The 22740-nt window shown below is 39.8% G+C and overlaps 1 protein-coding gene across 1 annotated transcript; it reads right to left on the minus strand.

Moving 5' to 3' along the window:
- Positions 1-1471: 1471 nt before the first annotated feature.
- On the minus strand, positions 1472-18893 carry CFAP221 (cilia and flagella associated protein 221). Its single transcript, XM_030952547.1, has 24 exons — positions 18758-18893; positions 18238-18338; positions 17152-17238; positions 16951-17046; positions 15961-16061; positions 14929-15032; positions 13867-14026; positions 13337-13457; positions 13139-13250; positions 12811-12919; positions 11995-12082; positions 11410-11499; positions 10451-10546; positions 9181-9271; positions 7505-7632; positions 6980-7060; positions 6461-6568; positions 6188-6343; positions 4591-4749; positions 4105-4199; positions 3490-3579; positions 3163-3282; positions 2350-2379; positions 1472-1745 (listed from the first exon to the last, which is right to left on the minus strand). The coding sequence occupies exons 1-24, from the start codon at positions 18891-18893 to the stop codon at positions 1622-1624; spliced, it is 2583 nt and encodes an 860-aa protein (XP_030808407.1). The 3' UTR covers positions 1472-1621.
- Between the last annotated feature and the right edge of the window lie 3847 nt (positions 18894-22740).

The following is a 22740-nucleotide window of genomic DNA, read 5'->3' on the forward strand; positions in this document are numbered from 1 at the left end:
CCCTTTGAATTTTAGGAAGATTTTAGCGCAAGGTAATGGATTTTCTTACCTTCTCTGCACACTGAAACCTGGCCCCTAAAAACTTTAGAACATAGAAAGGAGGACGACTTCTCAGAAAGGGAGTTGATTTCTTTGAAAGGTTGGTGTCTTTCTCTGGACAATGGAGAAGCATGATTAATTTCCATTGGGATGACCAGGAAACTGTTCTGGAGAAGGGAGGCAGGGTGATACCGCTGTAAGAAAAAGAGATTAACTTTGTTTAATCACTGTTGTTTCTGTACACTTATTCCATCTTTACTAAACTAGATATTTAGCTGATAGATAACAGTTCCAAAGAATAATCTGTTTGATTTACCTAAGCAGTGAATTATGAACTGTGAATGCTTTCACTGTAAACTCTGATAATGTTTTTGTCATGGTCATGTTAAAAGACATACTCAACTCTTAGCTCATCTCTTAAAAGATCAACTGCTTCCCTCAGAACTCCTAGAAGAAAAAAAGCAATGTGTACAAGTTCAGGCAGTTGTTTGTAGTTAGAGAAATCTGCAGATATCCAGACCCGCATTCTGAACAATCCCTTGTCAATTAGACAGTTAGCAGAAACTTAACAGCTTTTTACTTCTTTGAAGTGAGCAGAGATAGTTTGTAGCTAGTATAATACAGGCTATTCTACAGCATTTTCACCCTGCTTTCCCATTTTCTATCTCCCTGGGCTTTTTACAGCTTGTCTACACTGATCACTCTCTGAAATAAACTTCTTTTCCTAGGCGCTTTAAGTCTGCTTGGAAAGAAGCATGGCTCCTAGGAATGCAGTGGGTATTGCTGCAATTTCCATGCCTTTTAGTACAGAAGATTTGTGCTTTTCAGCACAAATAGCCTAGACCACTCTGTAAAATGAGCAATCAATTCACTCTGGATAAAAACAATTTTGTCTGAAGTCCAGCTTGCTGACAAGAAAGTAGGAGATATCTCACCTGCAAGATGATATGATGAGAAATCTCCTTTCCTAGGAAATACACCCAGAGCATTATAGGTTTCTCATGAGGCTCTGCCGTTCATTCACTCAACTCAGGCATGCTTTTGCCAAGACCTGTGCACTGAATTAAATCCCTGAACAGCTAATGAGACTTGTTTGGACATTGTCTTTGCAGACAGTAATGGTGTTCAAGGCTTCCTTTTCCTTAAAAATATCAAATATATGGTTTACTATCAAGTCTGAGATTTAGCAACTTACCTGCAAAAATTCAAGGACAGGTCATAACTAAAAAAAACAAAATCAGAAGATTTTGATCATGAGGTCTTTTCACATTTTATTTGAAAACTGTGGGCTGTAAACTAATTACCAAACTATTTACATGGTAGTACTAAGGTTTTCTGATCCTTCACATCACAACAAAATAAGCAGGTGCAAGGCTGAGGTTTCTCACTGGAGTAATTATTGTGTTTGGGGTAGTGAGCACAGTGAGAGTCTTTGACAGAGGTGGCATTACTGGTGGTTCTCTTCTCTTTGCATATGAAGGTGCTGACCTCACTGAACAAAAGTCAATGTAGCTGGGACAGGGAAGGCCTCATACATTAACAGGATAAGCAGGGCCAGGCCATGAACTTTGTAAAATTATTTTTATCCCAGAATAAGGGTTTTATTAAGTGCTTTCAGCTTCAATGTCTCCAGATGTTTTCGAATTTTCTCTCCGATCTCACTATTCTGGAGTTGAAAATGTCCATCTGGACCATTTTGTGGGTCTCTGCAAGAAATTTAAAGCATAATTTGTATTTATAATAATCAGGGAAACTACTTAGGAATGTCTTCAAAATCCAAATAAAGAGGCACTCGCAATTTCTTTTCTCATAATGAACACAGGGTATTCCATCACTGATGCAGAACTGAAAAGGTACTGAAACTGTGGGAAGAACACTTAACTCTTGGCTTGGCCAGTCAGAAAAGTTAACCATCTGACAGGTAAACACAAACTGACTGAGTATTACATTTTATCCATGTAAGAAGACATGCTGTGATTGCCAGAACAAGGGCAGCCACATGAAAACCTGGTTTGCCTTAAGGACAAAAATGCTGAAACTGCTGTAGAGAAGCAATATGTTCTCTGTCACCCAGTGAAACACCACCCCCTAATTAACAGCAAAGAACCTTTCAGTGACAACATAAAGGATTGGGACTTCATTGTTTGCTAAGAAATTTTTGCTTCCCTCTTTACAAACCCAAAATAATAGGGAAGATTTCAACAAGTAAATATCAAAAACCAGAGTTGTCTAATATTGAAAATTATTTTAATTTTTTTTTCTGAAAACATCTAAGATTTAAGAAAAAAAGAAGGTTATAAAATGACTCACCCAGGAAAAGCACCATCCAGCCCTATATCACTGTGGGAGAAAAAGATCACTCTTTAGTTATTCAAGCTGTTCCAAATCCCCATGTTCTGACAACCAGTGTCATAAAATGTAAAAACCAGCACTGAGTGCAACACATCTATATTTTTACAGCAAATTCTTCCCATGTAAAAGTAAAGCAGACATTCAAATCTCTTGATAGCTCTGAAAGTCTGAGGTTATCTTGAACATCCTGATATCTAAGCCACGTCATGACCACTTTAAAGAGGGGACAACTGTTGGACAGAAATGAATTAACTTGCTCCAAGGTTATAACTCAGCACTTTCACCTGTGTTGCTCTGCAGTCACTTGTCACCCACATTGCCTGCTGTGATGTGTGTTGGGGGAATCTCAAGTTTGAGCAGAGCAAACATGAAACACTCCTGAGAAAAGGCAGAGAAAAAAGCACCATGCCAAGGCGAAATTCTAAGGGCCCTTTTCTCTGCCAGCATTAATAAATATCTAACAAAAAGGGTCAATGAAAAGCAAAAGTCACTGGTCCAAGAATGTTGAACATCTCTGAGAAAGCAAGCAAACTGCCTCAAGTGTTAGATCATGCTGATATAACCGTAGTCAGAGATCCAGGCCAATGCTTTCTGAAGTAAAATCCAGAGACTGAATTTGCAGTGCAAATTTGCTCAAAGTACTAGGTCTGCATTGCACTTGTGATGGAGCCTCTAGAGCATCTCAGTATGACTCTCTATGCAATTCTGAAAAAATTTCTGGTGCTTGACTTTAGATTCCATTTCTCTCTTCTTATTTCAAAATATACCTACCTTTCTATGTTTATTGATTGTTCTTCATCTTCTTCTGAGAGTGCCCCCTCAATCTGTGGAAATTCAGCTTTCACCATCTCTGGAGTAAGAATCATGTTGAACTCAGCTTCATCTGTCTCACTAAAAATTAATAAGATGATGAACAATTTGCCTTTGTCCTTTTCAAAGTATTTTTTTAGCCAACAAGAACAAAAGTATGTTTTATGCAAAAGAGACTTTGTGCTTTTGCCGTTGAGGGGAAAAAACCTGGGACAGATTTTGACATATCTATACAAGTGGTTTAGACACAGTCACTAACAGCATATACAGAATAGAGGAGAAACTTACTGGTCAATTATGTTCTCCTTGTCTCTCTCAGGTAAGTCATTCAGCACTGGTGGTAGATCTGTTGGAAGCATATCTGAACTGTAAGGATCCCTGTGATGGAAATTGTATTAGTTTAATGTATTAATACTAATGGTATTTTCATATTTTCAAGCTTCACAGCAGTTGCAGTTACAATGAAGCTGATATACCTTTAAATATTTGCGGAAAATCTGGCTGTACCAGAAACTGCTGTGATATGAGAGAATGTGAGCCTGAGATGTTGGCTACCACTGGGTACAAGTGTCCATAAGTTAAAGGTTTTACAGACAGACAGAGTTTGTACCTCCTGGGGTCTTCTAGGACTGAGTCAACAAGCTTTCAGGAGAGATGTTATAGAAAACCCAGACTGGAATTCTCCTTCCTGGGCTAGGCATTTCTTTTAATGATATTGCTCTTAATCTACCCTTCTAGGAGTTCAGTAGGAGGTTTTTTCCTGTTGGTTTTAGACCTCTGAGCAGAAATTAATTCCACTTGTAGGCCCACTTTCACCTGTGGGACTAGTGGCTGATCAATACAGTTACGCGCAGCAGAAACTAGCGCAGGACAGAGGATTTGTATTTTCAAATTCTTTCTTACCTAAGTACTGTATTTGTCAATGTGGGAATGTTAGAAAAAGTGGAATACTCCAGTGGTGAGAATTTTCTCCATTCCATTACTCCACAAATCACTTCCTGAAATGACAAGTGATACACAATCAGACCTCTAATACATAATCCTGTGGGGAAAGAGGCTTGCATGACAGGGCATCTTGGCTGAGAATTTGATTTAGGGAGCTGAATATATTTCAAAGATCCTTCCATCACTGTAAGGACATGAAAATACAACAGTGAACACATGGAAAGAGCAAAGAAACATGAAGGCATAAGTAAGAGACATGGACAAAGCCTAAGTAGAATTAGTTATTCTGGCCCATGTACTGACTATTTAGGTGCATGCACAATTTATATTGAAAATATTTTCTATCTAGAATGACTTCACCTTCCATTTTGACTCCTTAGAGCAAGTTCTCAGGAAGAACACACCCAAGACAGGTACTCATACAATAAACCCAAAAGGCCATACCTTGTGATCCAGAAATTTCTTTTGTGTGACCGGAATACTGGATCCTCTGGGGCATTCCTTGGTAACAATGTATTTTGGATGAGGACAAAGATGATATTCAATATCTGATTCACAATAGGCCAAAGGAAGTAAAAATGGAACTAATCCTGGAATGGGGTTCTAAAAACAATGAAGAGATTATTTTAATAAATTGTTCTGAGTACCATAAAAAATCTAATTAATGAACTTTCAGTTCTTACAACTAACGTAGTCTCCCCAGATTCACAGCTTTGTCTTACTCTGACTGCTCTGTTTGGTATGATCCTTCACTTTCTGTATCTTCCCCTCATCCTACAATGTCTGATTTATTCATGTTCCCTACTGCCTAAAATATAGCAATTTAGCTGTTGTCTCCAAGTCTGGAAGAAAAAAACTATTGCCTAATTATTCTGAAATCCATTGCTGATTCTCTGAATAGTTCAGAATCCAAGAAAGGAAGATGGACTTGCTATGGTGGAAGCCACAGCGCACATGGCTTCACATTTTGCTATCCATTTCCCTGCATTAGCATCTGTTTCTGGATAAAGCCAGTGCTGGGTAGTGTGGGATCAAGCTGTGCCTGGCTCTCACACTGCTATGACAGAGGGATGAAAGAGATGCACAGAGGAACTCATCAGCACGTCCACTGGAGTCCTGGCTGTGTGTGAGGAGGACAAGTCTATGTCATAGATGTTATGCCAAGGTTACCAGACCAGCACAGTCAGCAGGGCTGGGAGCCAGAGCCACCCACAGCAGGTAAAGTGCCACGCTGGGTGGGAGATCTGCCTGTGCCCATGCACAGCCCTGCACTGAGCCCTACAGCTGTCTCTGCCTGCTCAGAGACACCTCCAGACCTCCAGGCTCTGCTGCACTGTGGGAAATACCTCCTGCAGCTGGTGCCACATAGCACAATCTACATGACAACAGTAACAGAAAACCCTCCCATGCAAGCGGCAGTGATTTTTTGAATCTCTGTGCCTAACAACTTGGAAATGTGGTTTGGGATGCTGTGAGAACTCATAAAAACTGTAAGGCAGCAGGATGCAACGTGAGCAGAGTTTGACTCCACTTCTCTGCTTACACAAGGATTAGGCAGATCTATAGTCACCCAGCTGAACAGCAGGAAAAGACTGCACCTATCCTACCTACCTGGGCAAGAATGTGAGGTTACAGATGGACTGAGATGCCAAGATCATGGCCTTTCCTCTAACATCCAAATGCGGAAACAAATGGAGAAGAAGGAAGGGTTCCATGGTGTTCCCGGAAATTCCATGATCATCAATCATTTTTGGAGCGTCAGAATGGAAGAGTCTCCCATTCTCTGTTTTCACTACAATTTTGTCTTATCATCCCTCCCCTGAACTGATCAAAACCCACTCTAAACTGAAATGGTGCCCCTCTGAACTCTGGGATTCCTATCTATCCGAGCTTGCACCATGAAGGATTACTCTCACTTTGGATAGTTTTAAAACCAATCTGAGTAAGAAAACTGCCCACAAATTCCACATCAGGCTTCTGATGAAACAAGCACACTTCTGCTCCTTTCTTAGGTTCTTTATGGAAGCCAAGTCCTACTTACAAAAATGCGAAGTGGGTTGCTCTCTCTTGGGTGGACTAAAGCTTGCGGAGGAACCAGGTTTAACAGGCTGATATCCCCTTCTGCTGCTTCTTTGTCAAAATCTCTCCTCTGGGAGACCTGTCCCTCAGGAGAAGGAGCCACTTGAATCAATTCATCCTTGAAAAACACAGACATCAAAGATTTTTAGAGTATAGTAAATCTTTCAGTATAAAATGTTGAGTCAAAATTAATCAAATAATTGTGGAAATGTAGGGTTGGGAGTGACTTTGTTACCTGGGCTCCCTGCCTCAGTGGTCGGGAAAGTTTTACAGGTTTGTAACTTGTAGCTGCATAGTGTGTACAAAATGGCTGATACTTCATAATCTTGCAATGCTGAGGAACCTAAGTGCAAAGAAAAAAGATGTTCTGCAGAAAGTGACAATACTCACTTTCAGTTAACTCATAAACGGCGTGTTACATTTGGCTTTATCATGGACACATCACATTTCCATGGTAAAAGACACTTGAAGCACTCTCCCAGGACATGGTACATAACCAAAACTTTGAGAAGCCATACTTCACCAGGACTTTGATCTTTGAGATACAATAATTTCAGCTGAGGTGATTCATCTCCTTCTGGAGAGAGGGGAATATTGCTGGCTGTAAGTTGGCTACTTATGGAAACTGGTGGGATTTGGTTTTAATAAAAGCATGCTAATCATACAGCCTTATTAAGCAACATTTTTACTGTGCTGTGCAGATGCCATTTAACTGCACAGGAAAGAGAAACATGAGGGAGCTGTACTGACTCACCTTCAAGTCATAAAAAGGAAGAACGTGTTCAACTTTCACATCTACAGATTCAATAGGAACTGGGCCAAGAGCATCAGGTGCCTGAAACAGAACAGTATTTAAAACCAGTAATATGGTGGGCATTTTGTTTTGTATTGGCAGTAATCCATGAGCACAGCTAATTGAAAACATATGGAAATAATTATGCAAATATTTACTTTATACAGTTTGATATTTCTGTTGTTCTTTCTTGGACACCAGCATTTCAGTTATTTTTTTCCTTGCTTTTGAAAAATGGATGTTACACTAACTCTGAGGATTAATGTTTTGCTCACAATTTTAGGATACAATTAAGAGAATGAAAAGATTTTTTTACTGTTTTCAGCAGAAGCCTTAGTAAATCTCAAGTCCTGACTTAATTTGCCAGAACCCTGGAACACCAGTTACACTGTGAAATTTTAATAAAAGGACTATCAGCTCTGGGGCCAATGTCTTCAACAAAATTCTATCTAGAGTGCTGACTAATATTTGAGTTACTGTACCTACCAAATAATTGTGTAGTTCATGGGACCTGTAAAAGGGGAATTCAAAAGGCAATATACAATCTTCACTTATTCTGGAAGAAAAGTCCTTATGTTCTTCACTCTTGTCTACTTTGCTGAAACTCCTGCTTTCTGTCATGAGTGGAAACCAAATATTAAGATTTTGTAATATATCTTAATACACTGTTTCAGAAATAGAATCAAACCACAAAATGTATTTAACATTTTCCTAAACCAGGATGTCAAGTAATTTAAATATAAAAAGTAAGGTAATACTTCCTAAAGACTTTAAATGTCACATCTCTAAGATATGAGCACAATACCTTGAATAGCAGACAGATTTAATTTCCCCTTTCCTAAAAAGACACAGCCCACTCCTTCCAGCATGGTTCACAGCAAGGCTCAGACAAGTCAGAGGCCTCTCTTACCCTAATTGTCATTACACCTTCTATTTGCAGCATTCCTACCTCCTGGGAATTAAAAGTGCCTATTTGCAGAAGCAGGAAAAGGCCTAATATGGAACAGTGTGTCTCAGGAGCTGTCAAATTGTATGTCTACAAGGGAGTGGGAAATAGAAGACTCAAATTCTTATCTGTCTCCTATTTACCCAGCTGTGACTCCCATCCAAAGCCAGTTTTCTTCTATGATGTTAAATAGCAAGTCACTTTTCCAGACCAGCACTTTCATTTCCATGTAAAAAACCCCAATTGATTAAAAACACTTCTATGAGAAAACAATGAGTACAAAAACTCAACCCAGTACTGGCTACCTGGAAATGTGTCTCATGGTTCCTACTGTCTCATTTCACTCACTCATTTGCCTTCATCACATTCAGGTGTCTTTCCCCCTTCCATCCCCCTGCAGTAAGCTCCTCTCATGCTGTGACTCTCACCTCTTGGGCTCCACCTGATCTGTTCATCTCCCTGTCTCTCACACAGTCCCATCTGTCCTTTCATTGCTCCTCAGGCCTACACACAGAACCACAGAATGGTTTGGGTTAGAAGGGACCTTTAAAGATCACCTTGTCCAACCCTTCTGCCAGGGGCAGCAACATTTATCACCACATCAGGTTGCCCAAAGCCCCACCCAACCTGGCCTTGAACAGTTCCAATGATGGAGTATCCACAGCTTCTGCCCTGTTTTTAAGTAGATAAACTGCAAGGTTCCTAAGAATAGTTAATCGCATTTCTTAAACATGGTAAAAAACGTGTATGGAAAATAGATGTATCTTGACTGCAGTCATTTCCACCTTTTAGCAGGGCCTGTTGCCATAGGACAAGAAGGAATGGTTTTGAACTAAAATAAGGCAGTTTCAGACTAGATATAAGGAAGAAATTTTTTGCAACAAGGATGGTAAAACACTGGAACAAGTTGCCCAAAGAGGTGGTGGATGTCCCATCCCTGAAACATTTAAGGTCAGCCTGGAGAGGGCTCTGAGCAAGCTGCTCTCATTGAAGAAGTCCCTGCTTATTGCAGGGAGGTTGGACTGGATGGCCTTTAAAGGCCATCCAATCCAAATCTCTCTATGCCTCAACCTCGTCACACTTTATTTCTTTCTGGAAGACTCCTTTATAAGGACTCTGTCTTTATGTTTATATGCAATGCACCTGACACACTGCAGCACAACCTGAATTATCACAGTCCATGGCCAAAATATCAACTTGTTCTTTTAATCCTTACCAGACCCAGAGCCTTCCTCCACACCTCTGGCCTCCCTGGACAGTCCACGGAACAGAAGCAATAAACGTTTTAGACGAATCTGAACCAAAATCTGAGAGAATGATTTTTAAATTTAAGTCAAACACCCTAAGATTTACAGACATAGAAATACTGTATATGTTACACCTGCATTTATTCTTCAGAGCTCACTCAGACATCTCTATTTGAGAAATTTTAATATAGTTTTCTGTTCAGATAAAGTGGGAAGGAAAGATGTAGAATGGATCTCAACTCTATAATGACATTACACAATAAATACAGTTACATCTTTTAATTTAGTCTTACAGGTTAATAAATTTTTTTTTGCTAGGTCTTTTGCCTGGTGTTTACTGGCATATACAGACAGTTAACAAGGACCATATGAATTTTTGTAGCTCTGAAAATGAGCAGAGTAAACAGCAACCTGCACTGTGTTTTTGCCCATACCCTACAGGGTAAAAATGAAGAATCCTTGGTTTTAATATCAGATGGGGCCATTTGGTCACCTCTTTATTTGTACAATAAAAAAGAGCATTTAATTTCAAGACTTCAGTATTATGAATAGATTGAAGAATATCCAAACCGGACACTAGAAGAGCAGAACATTTCCATCTTGCTTGCTACATTAAGATTTACTGAGGAAAGAGCAGTGGTGATGTAAGATAATATTGAAACCAAATGAAATAAATTATTTTACTGATTGGTCCTTTAGTTTCCGGGTCTATACCTCCCCTATTTGAATTTCTACCTGTTGTTTCCATGTTCCCATCATGCACCATTGCAAAGATCCTCCATCATCAGTAACCTCAGAGGAGCTGGAAGGTGTTGTTCTCTCCCTCTACTTTCCCTCTCCAGACTGTCTCCTTACAGAGTAAATGCTCTAAGCCCTGAACATCCTGGTGGCTCTACACGGAACTCACTCCAGCTTGTTAAATTCTTTCTTGTAGTAGGGGCCCAAAACAGGGTGCAGCATTCTATATGCATTTTCAAATCTTTTTTGTACAGAAGTATTTTTTACTTTAAAAAAAATCTGAATTTATCTGCATTTGTTTAGCATCAATTGCAATATGAAAGATGAATTGAATACAAAACTTACTCCAGATCCTTATTTCCTGGTGAGGTAGGGGCATATTTATCAAATTACCAAATCCCTAGCTAGCTGTGAACAGTCCTCCCACACTGGTTGCATGTTCTTTTGTGCTGTCTCACAGGTGTTCATGCCCTCACACTGCATTCTGGTTGTTCACTTTACCTTGTATGCTGCTTGCTGGAATTTCCTGAACATCCTCTTTCTGCTGTCCCAAGGGTCATTATGGAGCAAGTCGAATGTGGGATGGACATTTGGTTGCTGCACAGTGTATTTTTAAAAAATGAAACAGAAAAGAAAAAGGACAATCCTTTTTACAACTAGATAAGGTAGAACTTTTCTCCATCCCAAGCCATACTTTGGCCTGAATCTGTATGTTACTTCTAAATACTGGAAATGGTCCAGTGAAAATATTTGCAGCATTGGTATTTAACCAGAAGCCTTCACTGCAGGGCTTAATGGGAGGTTATCACCAAGTATTTGCAGATGTAGTATGGGGAATGCAGAGATAGTGTGGCATGGTCTGCATCCACGCAAATGACCAACACAGACTAGGACTGCAGTGCGCTCCATGGGCAGTTGGGCAGCAGAAAGAATGGACAGGGGCTCTAACAAAAACACAATTTATCTTGCACAGACATGAAGTTGAAACAGCTGTAAGGACTCAAATCAGACACCCAGCAAAACTAGTATCCTTTCTCCAGTAATGGCACATACCCAAAGGAGAGTGGAAGACACCAAAGAAAAGGGCAAAAAAATCTAAGTACCAGAAGGGCTCCTGTCAATCTGACCTGCAGGTAAAAGTTGGAAATCTTGTGATATGCTTAACCTTACAATGAGGCATAAGAAAGCTTCTCCTGAGAGATCTTTCAGAAACAAGCAATACAAATCTCAGGTTAGGCCTGCAGATTTCCACTTGACTCTCATATTAGACCAGAACATTAGAAGATGAGCTGTGCATATAGTATGGAGCTTGCCCTACCTAAAAGTAAAATGGGAAATAAGGCCCTGACACAGAAATAGGCATATCAGGAGGAAAAGCATTCAGTGTCAAATATCCATGGCTATTTGTTAGCTTGGGAGGTGATAATTTAGCATGCACGTAGCAGGCTCTATGAACAAACCTGGTCAACATGCCGGGTAACACGTCTGAAGGAAACTTCTACTTCACCCCTCTGAAACTCCTGTTCTATGATAGGATCTCCTCTTTGGAGCTAATTTAAAGAAAAATCACATTAGCACAAAGCATCCAGTGAATTATTTCCTCCATTATAATTAGGGAAACTCACAATGTAAGACTCTGGAGGTGTTTAACGAAACACAGACTTCATTCCCTTTTAGGGTGTGATTATTGCAACCCTTAAGCAAGTCAAATAAAGTAAAATAATGTCTTTTCAGGTCTGAGTCTCAATCAAATCTCTGTCCTAATGAAACATGGGTGCAAATCTGCTCACTTGGGCAAATATTGTTACATTTCTGATAATACCTTACCCTTCTCTCTGTCTACCTTCAAAATAAAAACATCCCTGAAACAGTGATGCACAGGCACAATAAAGATATGACTGCAGTAACAATTACAACTAGCACAGGTTTGCATTGATTAATGAAGAAAAACTGAACATGTAGAGAGCTTGATACAATTCACAGTGCACTACATCATCTTAAAGTATAAGATTTTAAATTTACAGAAAAAAACATAAAAGGCTAACCTTGTATTGCTCTTCTTCCCTTTGTCGGCTTTCAATAATCTCTTTTTTAAACTCTGCAGAGATTGGATCACTTCCCTTATGAACTTGCCTGCATTTACAGTGGAGACAAGAAAAATGCTTCACTTAATGCACAGTTTGCTTTATTCAAAGGCAAGCAGACTTAGTCCCCTCTTCCTGAGGTGCCTAGGTGTCTATGACATTCATAGGAGATGATCTGTGGATTTCAAATGAAACCATCATGTGCTTAAAGTTCCAACTGTGTTCTGCTTTGCACCAGTTGATGTACAATAGAATAAAGAAATCATTAAGGTTGGAAAAATCTTCTAAAATCTTTGAATCCAGCCATTAACCTAACACTGCCTAACACTTCACTAAACTACATCCACATCTATCAGAACTACGTCTACATGTTTTTTGAACACTTCCAAGTGTAATTCTGCTCTTATTCCATTATTCATTTTAGCCTCAATTTATTGACAGCCATGACAAAATCTTCCTTCGGCCTTAAGGGCACAAGATGAGATGCCTGAGAACAAGGTTAGGCAAAGCAGGTTTTCAGCAGCTTTCTTTTTGAATGGAACAATAAGGCAATCAAAGTCCTCCTTGGGTACTACTATGGATGCTGCTGAGTCTGCTCTTAAGCAGAAGACAAAAAAAAAAAAATATCAGTAATTTAGGCTTAAACCAAACATATTGAGACACAAAATGGCAGCATTCTGCACTAGTGGACATTGTATACATCATTCATAAAGGCCTTGGTTAAGCAAATCCCAGTCTTGTTAATATGGTTAATTAACATGGTTAACTAGCACTTACCACTTTAGATGATTTGCTTCCTCTTCCTGAACATTTTGTTTCACTTTTAGTTGAAATATAGCATCCTTCATCTGCCTTGGTTTTTTTCCTTCTTTGCCTTGGGACAGGGCTGCAGGAACATCAGAAAGCCATATCACACCTCTGTATAGATTGGATTTTTAATTGCAAAAAACATCCATTAAGACAACTGTACCCATTAATACATAAAGCTAAGGAGAGAGTTCTCACAGAAATAACAGTCACATCTCATCAGCAATTCTGAAGCCAAGCTCCTCATCAGAGCTACAAATAATGCTAAGATCAAGTTTATGCTGTTTAATTACTTTACCTTCTTTTACGTCCTTTAACTTCAATTTGCCTGGTTCCTGAATCAAAACAGTAGCTACAGCATACGGATTTGACAAGTCTGTGGGGAATCTGAGGTTCTGGTATTCAATTTCCTATGAGATATAAATTAATAGGAACAAACTGAAACATGGAAGATTTCCAGCCCAGAAAAGTACTTGTAATTATTATCTTTTCACACCTTTAGTTTTTGAACAGGCTTTGACTGTAGTTGGCTGAGCCGGTCTCTTCTCCACAACACAGGTTTTCCAGACACAGCTTTTTTCTCTGGATGACTTTGTTGTTCATCAGTATATTCTTTTCTAGATGTCAGAAGAACACATATTCCTTTCATAAGCATTCTCTAAATGACATATAAGTCTACAGTTCAAAAGGCTCAAAACCCCCTGCATCTTGCAAGGCCTCAACAATAAGAATAACAAGTGGGAATGATAGAAGATGAGGATGTTCACATTTCTTTAAGGATATGTAACTTCTCATTATATTTATTTTGTTGTTTTTTTTTTTAATTTAATGTAGATTAAGGATGTTCTAATCAAACAGTGCAAAAAAGCAGGTACATGTATCAACAGTAGAATTACTTCAGTGCATTGTAAGTCTCCAAAGAAACCAATGCTTAAAAAGATCTTAGTAAAATTGTATTAAATCCTATTACATTAATATCTTTTAGAACTGGGCAAAACCACTCCAAGACCAGCCAGCCACACATACATCAGAGCCACATGTGGTATTGATGTTCCTGTGAATACACACACATAGGGTTTTGAGTGAAACTCTAAAATCCGTAACTGCATTGCCATTTGTGCTGTTCCATACTCCAGTGGGGAATACTTCACAGCTACTTTGACTTTTCCATTGGCTGGAATGATTCCTGTGATTAGAGGAAAAAACAGTAAGAGTCCATATAACATGAGCCCACTTAAGTGTACTGGAACTCATTCTGGGCTACTTTTTTTAAACAACTTAATTGTTTGAATGGATAGCAGTAGGCATGGAAAATCTTTCTGGTCTCAAAGCATCTTTCAAAAACTATGTCCTGCTGCAAGATAATAGAAGATATTTTGCAATAGCAGAGAGACTTGACAGTAGGGCTATAATACTTCATACTGCTGTGAAAATGACTGCCTGTTTATATGTAGAAATTCTGCACTTGCATCTGCTAGTCTTAAGTCTTTGGCACTTTCTGCTTTCATGGGCAAAGCATTTATAAACATATTCCTCTGAGCTTTTCCGAGCTAGGGGACTCATCTGGATTTGATACATTACCTGTCTCTGCTTGACCTTATCTCCTTACTACTTATTCCATTATTTTCACAAACACTTTAACCACTATTCACATCCCTAAACATTCAGGGCCTTTCCCAACCTAAGTGATTCTATGATACTATGATTACTCTGAGCACAATGGCTTTGAGTAGGAGCTGAAACTTTTTAGAGCTTCTCAGATGGTCTTCAGCCTTAGTTTCAGGCTACCAAAATTTCTGACTTAAGTTTTGCTGGGATGATCCTATTTCGGGGATATTCTTCTGGGAAAATAAAAGCTGCACGGACCATTTGGAACATCTTGGATTTTGTCAAAGCTGGGCATTGCCTAAAGAAACTTACAGCCAAGATGGCTATTTGCCATGAGGCTGAAAATGACTGGCAGCATTTACCTGCAAAAGCTTTGCCTGAGGAAAAGGTTTTTTCTGTACAGCACTGAATACACTGTCAAAGTAACTACACTTAATAAATACAGATTTAACATTTAAAATTTTAAAGAAGTCAGTCTACCAAATGTCGGCTGGACAGTAAAGGCTCTGTGAGGCTGAATAATATCAATGTGGAATTCAAAATCTATGGGACAGCTGCACTGCAGTGGGATAACATACTCCTTACTGAAAAGAGAGAAAGGAAAAATTAGGTTAATCAAAGTACAGTCGTTCATCATTTACAAGCTGGGAAATTGTATTATACACACCACACACTAAATTACCTGCATTCAGAGGAGTGGGTTACTTATTAATGTGAAAATCATAATTTCTCACTGTGCCAAAATCGCAAAATGTTTCAGATCTTTCATTCCCCCAGGAAATAAGAGTTAAATCTTGATTTGAATGTTGGACATTACTTTCTCCTACCCATACATAATTTGATTATGGAAAAATTTTTTTAAATTACTTTCTGGAGGTTATTTATGCCCATCCTCAAATTCTTACAGACTGTAATATCCAGCAAGTACAAACAATGTAAAGTGGAGCAACAATGAGTACAGAACCAGAAATCAGCCTTTTGCTGTGGCTCGCCTCGTGAAAGACGATGAGAAAAGAAAGTGTTGAAAACTCCAACACATCAGAATGACTGAACTTTAACCACTGTAGAAATAATGGTGCTGGGGCCTAATTTTCAGAAATCACCATAACTGCAACTAATATAGCAAATATACTGCACAACTAGGCCCTAATAAACAGAATCTTCCTTCTTCTTTCCCCCTTCTCAGTTCCTATTAACAACTGTTACTGATTAGTTCATGAGAACAGTCAGTGCTGTATCCATGCAATAGACAAAGGAAAATGAAGTCTAGCTCATTAAATACTTTTAAATACAAGAAGCAAAAATAACCAGCCCCATTTTCATATATGTTTAGCTTGCACAGCATTTATGTTACAGTGAATGTGCACCTGAAACAGTTCATATACAGAATTATTTTGCAGTCCAGACAGTAGCTAAGTTTCTTAAGGCTTTCAACATTATGTTGCATGAATAGAAGAAAATGGGTTTGGGCATGTCTTGCAAAATGTAGACAAATGTCTGTCCTTAACTCACCTCTGACCAATTGATACATCAGACAGATTTATAAATGATGGAAATTCTACAACATTCATAGCAGGGTAAGCATGCATGGGAACAACTAAGGTATCACCTCCCTGCAAACAAACAAACAAAAAAATAAACTAACAAGTGCAAATATTTATACCTTACAATTAGTAAATCATAGAATCATATAATGTTAAGGGTTGGAAGGAATCTTAAGGATTATCCAGTCCCAACACCCCCTGCCACTGGCAGGGACACCTCACACTGGACTTGGCTGACCAAGGCCTTATTCAACCGGGCCTTGAACACTGCCAGGCTTGGGGCATCCACGCTCTCCTGGGCAACTGTTCCAAGGTCTCATCACCCTCACAGTAAAGAATTTCTTCCTAATATCTAACCTAAATTTCCTGTCTTTCAATTTGTATCCATTACTCCTTGTTCTATCACTACAGTTCCTGATGAAGAGTCCCTCTCCAGCTTCTCTGTAGCTCTTTTCAGATACTGGAAGGCTGCTATGAGGTCTCCATGCACCCTTCTCTTCCCCAGGCTGAACAGTCCCAACTTTCTCAGCCTGTTATGGAAATAAAAAGTTTCTCTAGTAGTTGGCCAGCAAGTGGGCATAAAACATCTTCAAAATTATCACTGTGTTGTACCTCAGAACATTAATATTCTACCTGCTTTCAGTATCCTTCTGTCTTTCCATATTTTATGCAACTTTCTAGAGCTCCTCTGAGCTGCTCAGCTAAGTCATTACATCAATGTGGCATAAAGACTGATCTACTGGCAAAGAATAGCAGAATAAGTAATATAATCTTGCCTACTGCTCTGGGATGTTTGCAGACAAAAATTTTTAATGCTTTAAGTTAAATACTCCAATCAAGACTTACTGGGAATAAATCTATGTGTCTCTAGAAGATTAACTATACCTTTATCATTACCATCATGCTCTAATACTTGTTTCATTCCATTACAACTCTATGTTTTGCAATGAATGCTCACCTCACAGTGAATTCGGATGCAGTCATAGTAATACCTCCATTCATCAGGGCAAAAATCAACAGTAACCACAAGGGACAATCCAGGGACAAGCCGGTGCTAGAAAATGACCCAGAACAAGACAGAAGCCATGTAAAAGCTGCTTATATGGCACAAAACCTGTGCTCCATGCAAAGAGCAGCGTGAAGACTTTCTGGCACTTACTGTTTTGTTGTATTTGATCTGAAAATACATCGTCTGGGGTGGTATTATGTGAAGGTTTACTGCATTGGTAGAAATATTTATCAGCTTCTGCAGAACAAAGGAAAACAAAAACCACAAAACACCTTACAATATAAGAGGTCAGTTAAGAATACCAACTATACTTTTTGTAAAACCTTCCATAGCAAGAAGTAATAATTTTTACTTTAGCAGAAATAATTCTAAATATGCTCTGAATTTAAAATAAAACTATGCAAAACTTACATCCTGCATTTTTATTCTTTGGAAACAAATCACAATTTTTAACCAAGGAGTAACAGTTAGTTTTGCTAGAAAGATTCTACTATTGAATCAAATTCTGATGCTGTTTTGCTTATATGCAAAAGGAACAAATATTTTATTTGCAACAAACAATTTATTGATCACTTTTAGGGACATCTGAAACAACAAGAATTACATAATACTTCATGGTTCTGTTTTGGTGTATAACCAACAGACTTTTGGACAGTGACAGTCCAGCCTGCAAAGCCTCCTGCATTTGTTTACTTTCATTACATTCAGAGACCCTAGTCCAATATAACTACCAACCTCAGTCTCAATACTCCTAAAACATGAATAACAAAGGCACACAAAGGGAAAGCAGAGAGCAGAAAAGGAAATACCCAAACCATTCACAAGGAAAGGCAATCAAATCTATGCACAGAATTTCCTTTCTCAGAATAAATTGCTCTTGGCAAAAGACCAGAGATGCTTTCAAAACTTTCCCACCAGTAAACATGTTGACAGACACAGTGACAGTCCAAGGACATTTTGAAAGCAAGTCAATTGTGGAGTTAAAGCCCAAATCCTTTTTTCATGATGTGCAAGTCACATATCACAAACACTGATGCAGACATGGGAAACAGGGAGTATAAAGGAGGGTGATGCTCACAGCCTGGTAGTCATTTCTTTTGTTACCGCAGGACCACTGAATTTAAGTGCTGCTTTTAAGAGCACTCCACAGGGCAAAGGCCTCCTGACCACAAGGAGTCAACTCAGATTGTGCTGTCCTTTTATGAGCCCCAAGGGGATCCCTGCTCCAGAACTTACCAGCATCTGTTGGTGATGTTTTCCAGCTTCATACCCTCCATAGTGTAACACGGCAGGCTCAGCCTGCACAACCCTGCTCCTCTGATGCTCTGAATAAATCTCTACAGATCACAAAACAGGGAAAAAAAGAGACCAGAAACACACAGGAATGGTACTTACTTGAAGCAGTCCAGTTATGCTATACTGATTTATTATCAAGTTAAAAAAAAAAAGATATTATTTCTCCTTTTAAGCCGGCATAAATTTATAAATGGAAAGTTATGGCACCATCCACTACCCCAGCAGATCCATGATCCTGCCACCAGTTCATCTTTTGGCATCATGGCTTCAACAAGCCACCCAAAACTTTAGGGTCAGCCAGGATCAGCACAGCCACTATTTCTTTCCTGACTACCCCTCCCATGATTTAGGCTCTCAGGAAGCTGCAATTTAAGCAACAGGATGGGAGTTGCAAAAAAAATAACCAAGTGTGTCCTAGAATTGCCACAAGGTTGGGAACAGTCAGAGAGCAGGAACTTACTTGATTCCAGCAGGTGATGGGGGACAGCATGTCTTTTTTTAGGTTCCTCCACGAGGCTGCTCAGGACACTGGGTACTTTCTTCAAGGACCCACGAGTGACCGTGATGTCTGGGGAGGCTGACTGAACCAGGTCCATGTTAGGACAGAAACAGGCTCTCAATGGCACTAAAATTCCTCAGTGCCTGTGGACAAATGAAAACAACATAATGATCAAAATATCTTCTTTCACACTGGTAGTATCTGTTGCCTAAAACTGCCTAAAAACATTTTGGAGAGGGAACTACTTTTTTGCCCTGATGAAGTAGATCACTCTGTGTGTGCTAAGCACAAGGAGAGAAAGATTCCAGAAAACCTTGCTCCCACAGCAAGACCTAGCATTTTGGGCATCTGTTCTAAGGCTTACTGGGGACATTTGTCTTTCAGGTATAACACCTCTGTCTTCCTCCATGTCCCCCAGCAGAGCGGAAGGGAGCAGGTTCTGTTAATTCCACTATCTGAACTGATTTCTGCAGACATGTTCGTTCAATCTCTCCTGGGTGTTTGAGTTGTTAACTTGCAGATTAATTTTTAATTTTTAATATTAATATGAGGGATAAGAAATCTGGCATTTGAATATTTCGTTTGGATAGTATCATCTGGGTCATTTGTTCAGGGAAGATAACTGTAAACACAGAAAGCCACAGGCATTACAGATCCTGTGTTAAGTATGCAGAGTTATCAGAATATAAACCTCTCTAATGACAAGTGCAAATTTTACATAATAAAGACACCAGGCATGAAACATCCACCAGAAATTATCTTCATAAATAGAGCACACAGAGCCCTTGGCTCTTGTATGAACTGGAGAATTGCATGGACACAAAGACATAATAGTTTTGGAACAAATACTGAATTCAAAAGCTGTGCTGGGATTTTCAGCCCTCAAGCAGGCAGCACTCAACAGTTTCGAAGTGGAATCATTACTCCACCTCCCCCATTACGTTTTATGGTCTCATCTCTGGTATTTGTCCGATTTTCCAGTCTGCTTTAGATCTTTCAGGCACAACTTGAGAGGTGCTTCAAGCTCATAAAGTGCTGTTTTGATTTATGATTTTGTACAGTATTAAATAATAAATAAGCAAGAAGCTTAAAATAATGTGCTGCTAGGACCCTGGCCTTCATAATATTTTCCACTCAATAACACCAAGCACAAATTTTCCACTCACAACAGAAAACCTGCAAGAGGAGCTGCATTATTGTGCACAAGAGTAAATTCCTTTTGATGTAGCAAGACCAAACTCAGACAAAAAACACTGCAAAAAAATTTCTAAACACAAGGATAAAGCTTACAGTTTTTCCACTTGTGTTCTTCAACTTTAATTTACACCACTGCCACCCTCCTTCTCCTGGTCACCATTCCTCATCAGGAATGCAAGGTTGGAAAAGGTGTAGGCAGACATAAGTCTCCTCAAAGGATTCCTGGTATCTCCTTTTCAGTAATTTACAGTGACGGTGCCATCATGGCTCACCAGCTTCAATAACACACTGCGTGTTGCTCAAAGGGCTAATACAAGACAAATCCTTAAGGTCTTGGAATGACGGAATACCTGATGTTCTTAAATTTTCCACGGCAGCTGCGTCTTTCGAGACTGTGTGTGTGAACAGAGCTGTGAAATCCTGGGAGCCCATGGCAAAACTCACCCCAAACGCCCTCAGGCCAGGTTATCGCCCTTCTCCTTGTCAGCGCTTGGGCTTTCTAATCTCTTCTCGCGTCTCGGAGCTCCTCGCACACCTCACCACACCGAAGGACGCCCATTCCAGCTGCGAGAGGCTGGAAAATGCATCCCTGTGCACAGCCCGTACTGCCGCTGCCACAGCCTTCAGCCCGAGAGAGATCCGGCACAGCCCGGCTGTCCCTGCCAGCCCTCCCTGAGCCCCGGCACAGCCCGGTTTTCCCTGCCAGCCCTCCCTGAGCCCCGGCACAGCCTGGTTTTCCCTGCCAGCCCACCCGGAGACCCGGCACAACCCGGCTGTCCCGGCCAGCCCTCCTGGAGCCCCGGCACAGCCTGGTTTTCCCTGCCAGCCCACCCGGAGCCCCGCGTCCCGGCCCGGCCCGGCCCGGCCCTGCCCTCACGGCGGCCCCGCGGCGGTCGCTCGGCAACGGGGCAGCCGCGTTGGGCCGCACCACTCGCGGTTGGGCTGGGCAGGATTGCAACAGCGGCACTCCGGCTCCTCTGACGGCGAAAAGTACAAAAAAAGAGTAAAAAACACCTCCCCCCCTTTTTTTTTTCTTTTTCTTGTCTCCAGTGAGCGACGTTTTCACTATTCCCATTGTGGCCTCAGACAGAGCAGAGGCGCTTCTTTCCCTTTAAAAGCTCTCATCTAATAACACCTAAATTGTTCTTACTTGGTTTAAAACAGATTCTGAAAGGTTTATTACAATATTATTAAAGCAAAAACGGAAACAAAAACAATACCACCCTCTTTTTCTCTTTCCCTCCCCTCACCTTTCCCCAGTTTTATGTTCTTGCTTTCAGCACTAAAGAGCCATCCCTTGGAAAGTACTCCTGGAAACCTTCAGTGTATTTTTTATACTGCCCATAAATTATGAGGGTTTTTTTCCTAAATGGGTACAGGGGAGAAGGGAAAGCAAAGAAAGCAAAGTTTTCTTCCTTATTTTTTTTCCTTTTCCCTTTCAGACAGGTGATCTGGATTAAGAACAAAAGAATTTATTTTCAGTTTTTCTAACACAGGAGTAAAATGTGTCCAAAAGTAGTGCATTCATTTTGGATAAAAACGTAAGCAAGAAAAGCTTCAGATCATAAAATTCAGATCCCAGAACACAGTTCCCATATTTAGTAAGATGTAATTGCTTATGGTTAGAAAAAACTATTCCTATACCCTTGACCTGATGTCTTAAATATAGGCTTAATATAGAAAGCCAGAATTGTTCCCATAATGAGTTTTTTCCTTTCATATTCTAAGAATAAAATTGTTCACTTTCAGTTTTTCTAATTCACAGGTACATCAGTCTGTTTGGACAGTGATAGCTGAGTGCAAACCAAAAACCATGCCTGCTTCCACATCAGAGGGTCAAAACATGATGCACCTCTGGAGAAGCACTCTGTAAAGTTTCCTGGGAAGCAGCAAAGGAGTGGGAAAGGTAGGTGAAAAGAGTGGGTTATCAGTCAGCAAACCTTCAGATTTCCTTGGGAAGGCTGATATAAATAAAGAATATTAACCAGGGTTTAAATAGGTGATTCTTGCATCAGTTTTGTCTCTGTATTCCAAATGTCAGATGAAAAGTGTGTGGCCTGATTGTCAAGCTGTAGTAAAGTCATTGCAAACAATTTAATTATTTAGCAAAGGGAGGAGAAAATTTAGTTGTTTCAAGCACTAATGGAATTTTTGAGTATTAATAAATAAATATTTACAATCGAAGTTGGTAAGTGTTTGATAAGTAAACAATCCTACAATCAGAATAGTACAAAGCAATTTCTTTTATTTACTCCTAAAGTTAAAGTGAAAAGTCTTTTGAAATGATGTGAACAAATTCAGATGTTTCTTTCCTGGTTCAGATATCAGACTTGAAAGAAATTCCAGCTGTGACAAATTTATGAGGGGTATACATAGTAGGTATAAAAGCAAACGCACACAGCTATTGCTGAATTAAACAAACATCTCATTTGGGGATCTGTGAAATCTTGGTAATAATTGTTTGTAGACTGCTGCTGCTGTTAGGTTTCCCAGCTCTCCCTGTCTGTCCCACTGGGCTGACATTTGCTGTGAGTCAAGCAATGGTTTGCACAGGTGAGAATCTCCCAGATTTTATTTTGCATCCATCTTCTTTCAAACACTCAGCCTGCGTGTGAATAAAGTGGGAGGATCACAAAATATTAATTCACACTGTTGGTGTTTAAATCCAACATTGACTCTCCAGACTCCTGGGCCTATTTTGGAAAAAGTGCCACACTCCAAAGTACATTCAGAAGCAAAGCTCTCTC

This window comes from Camarhynchus parvulus, chromosome 7, assembly GCF_901933205.1.
Source record: "Camarhynchus parvulus chromosome 7, STF_HiC, whole genome shotgun sequence".
NCBI classification, from domain to species: domain Eukaryota; kingdom Metazoa; phylum Chordata; class Aves; order Passeriformes; family Thraupidae; genus Camarhynchus; species Camarhynchus parvulus.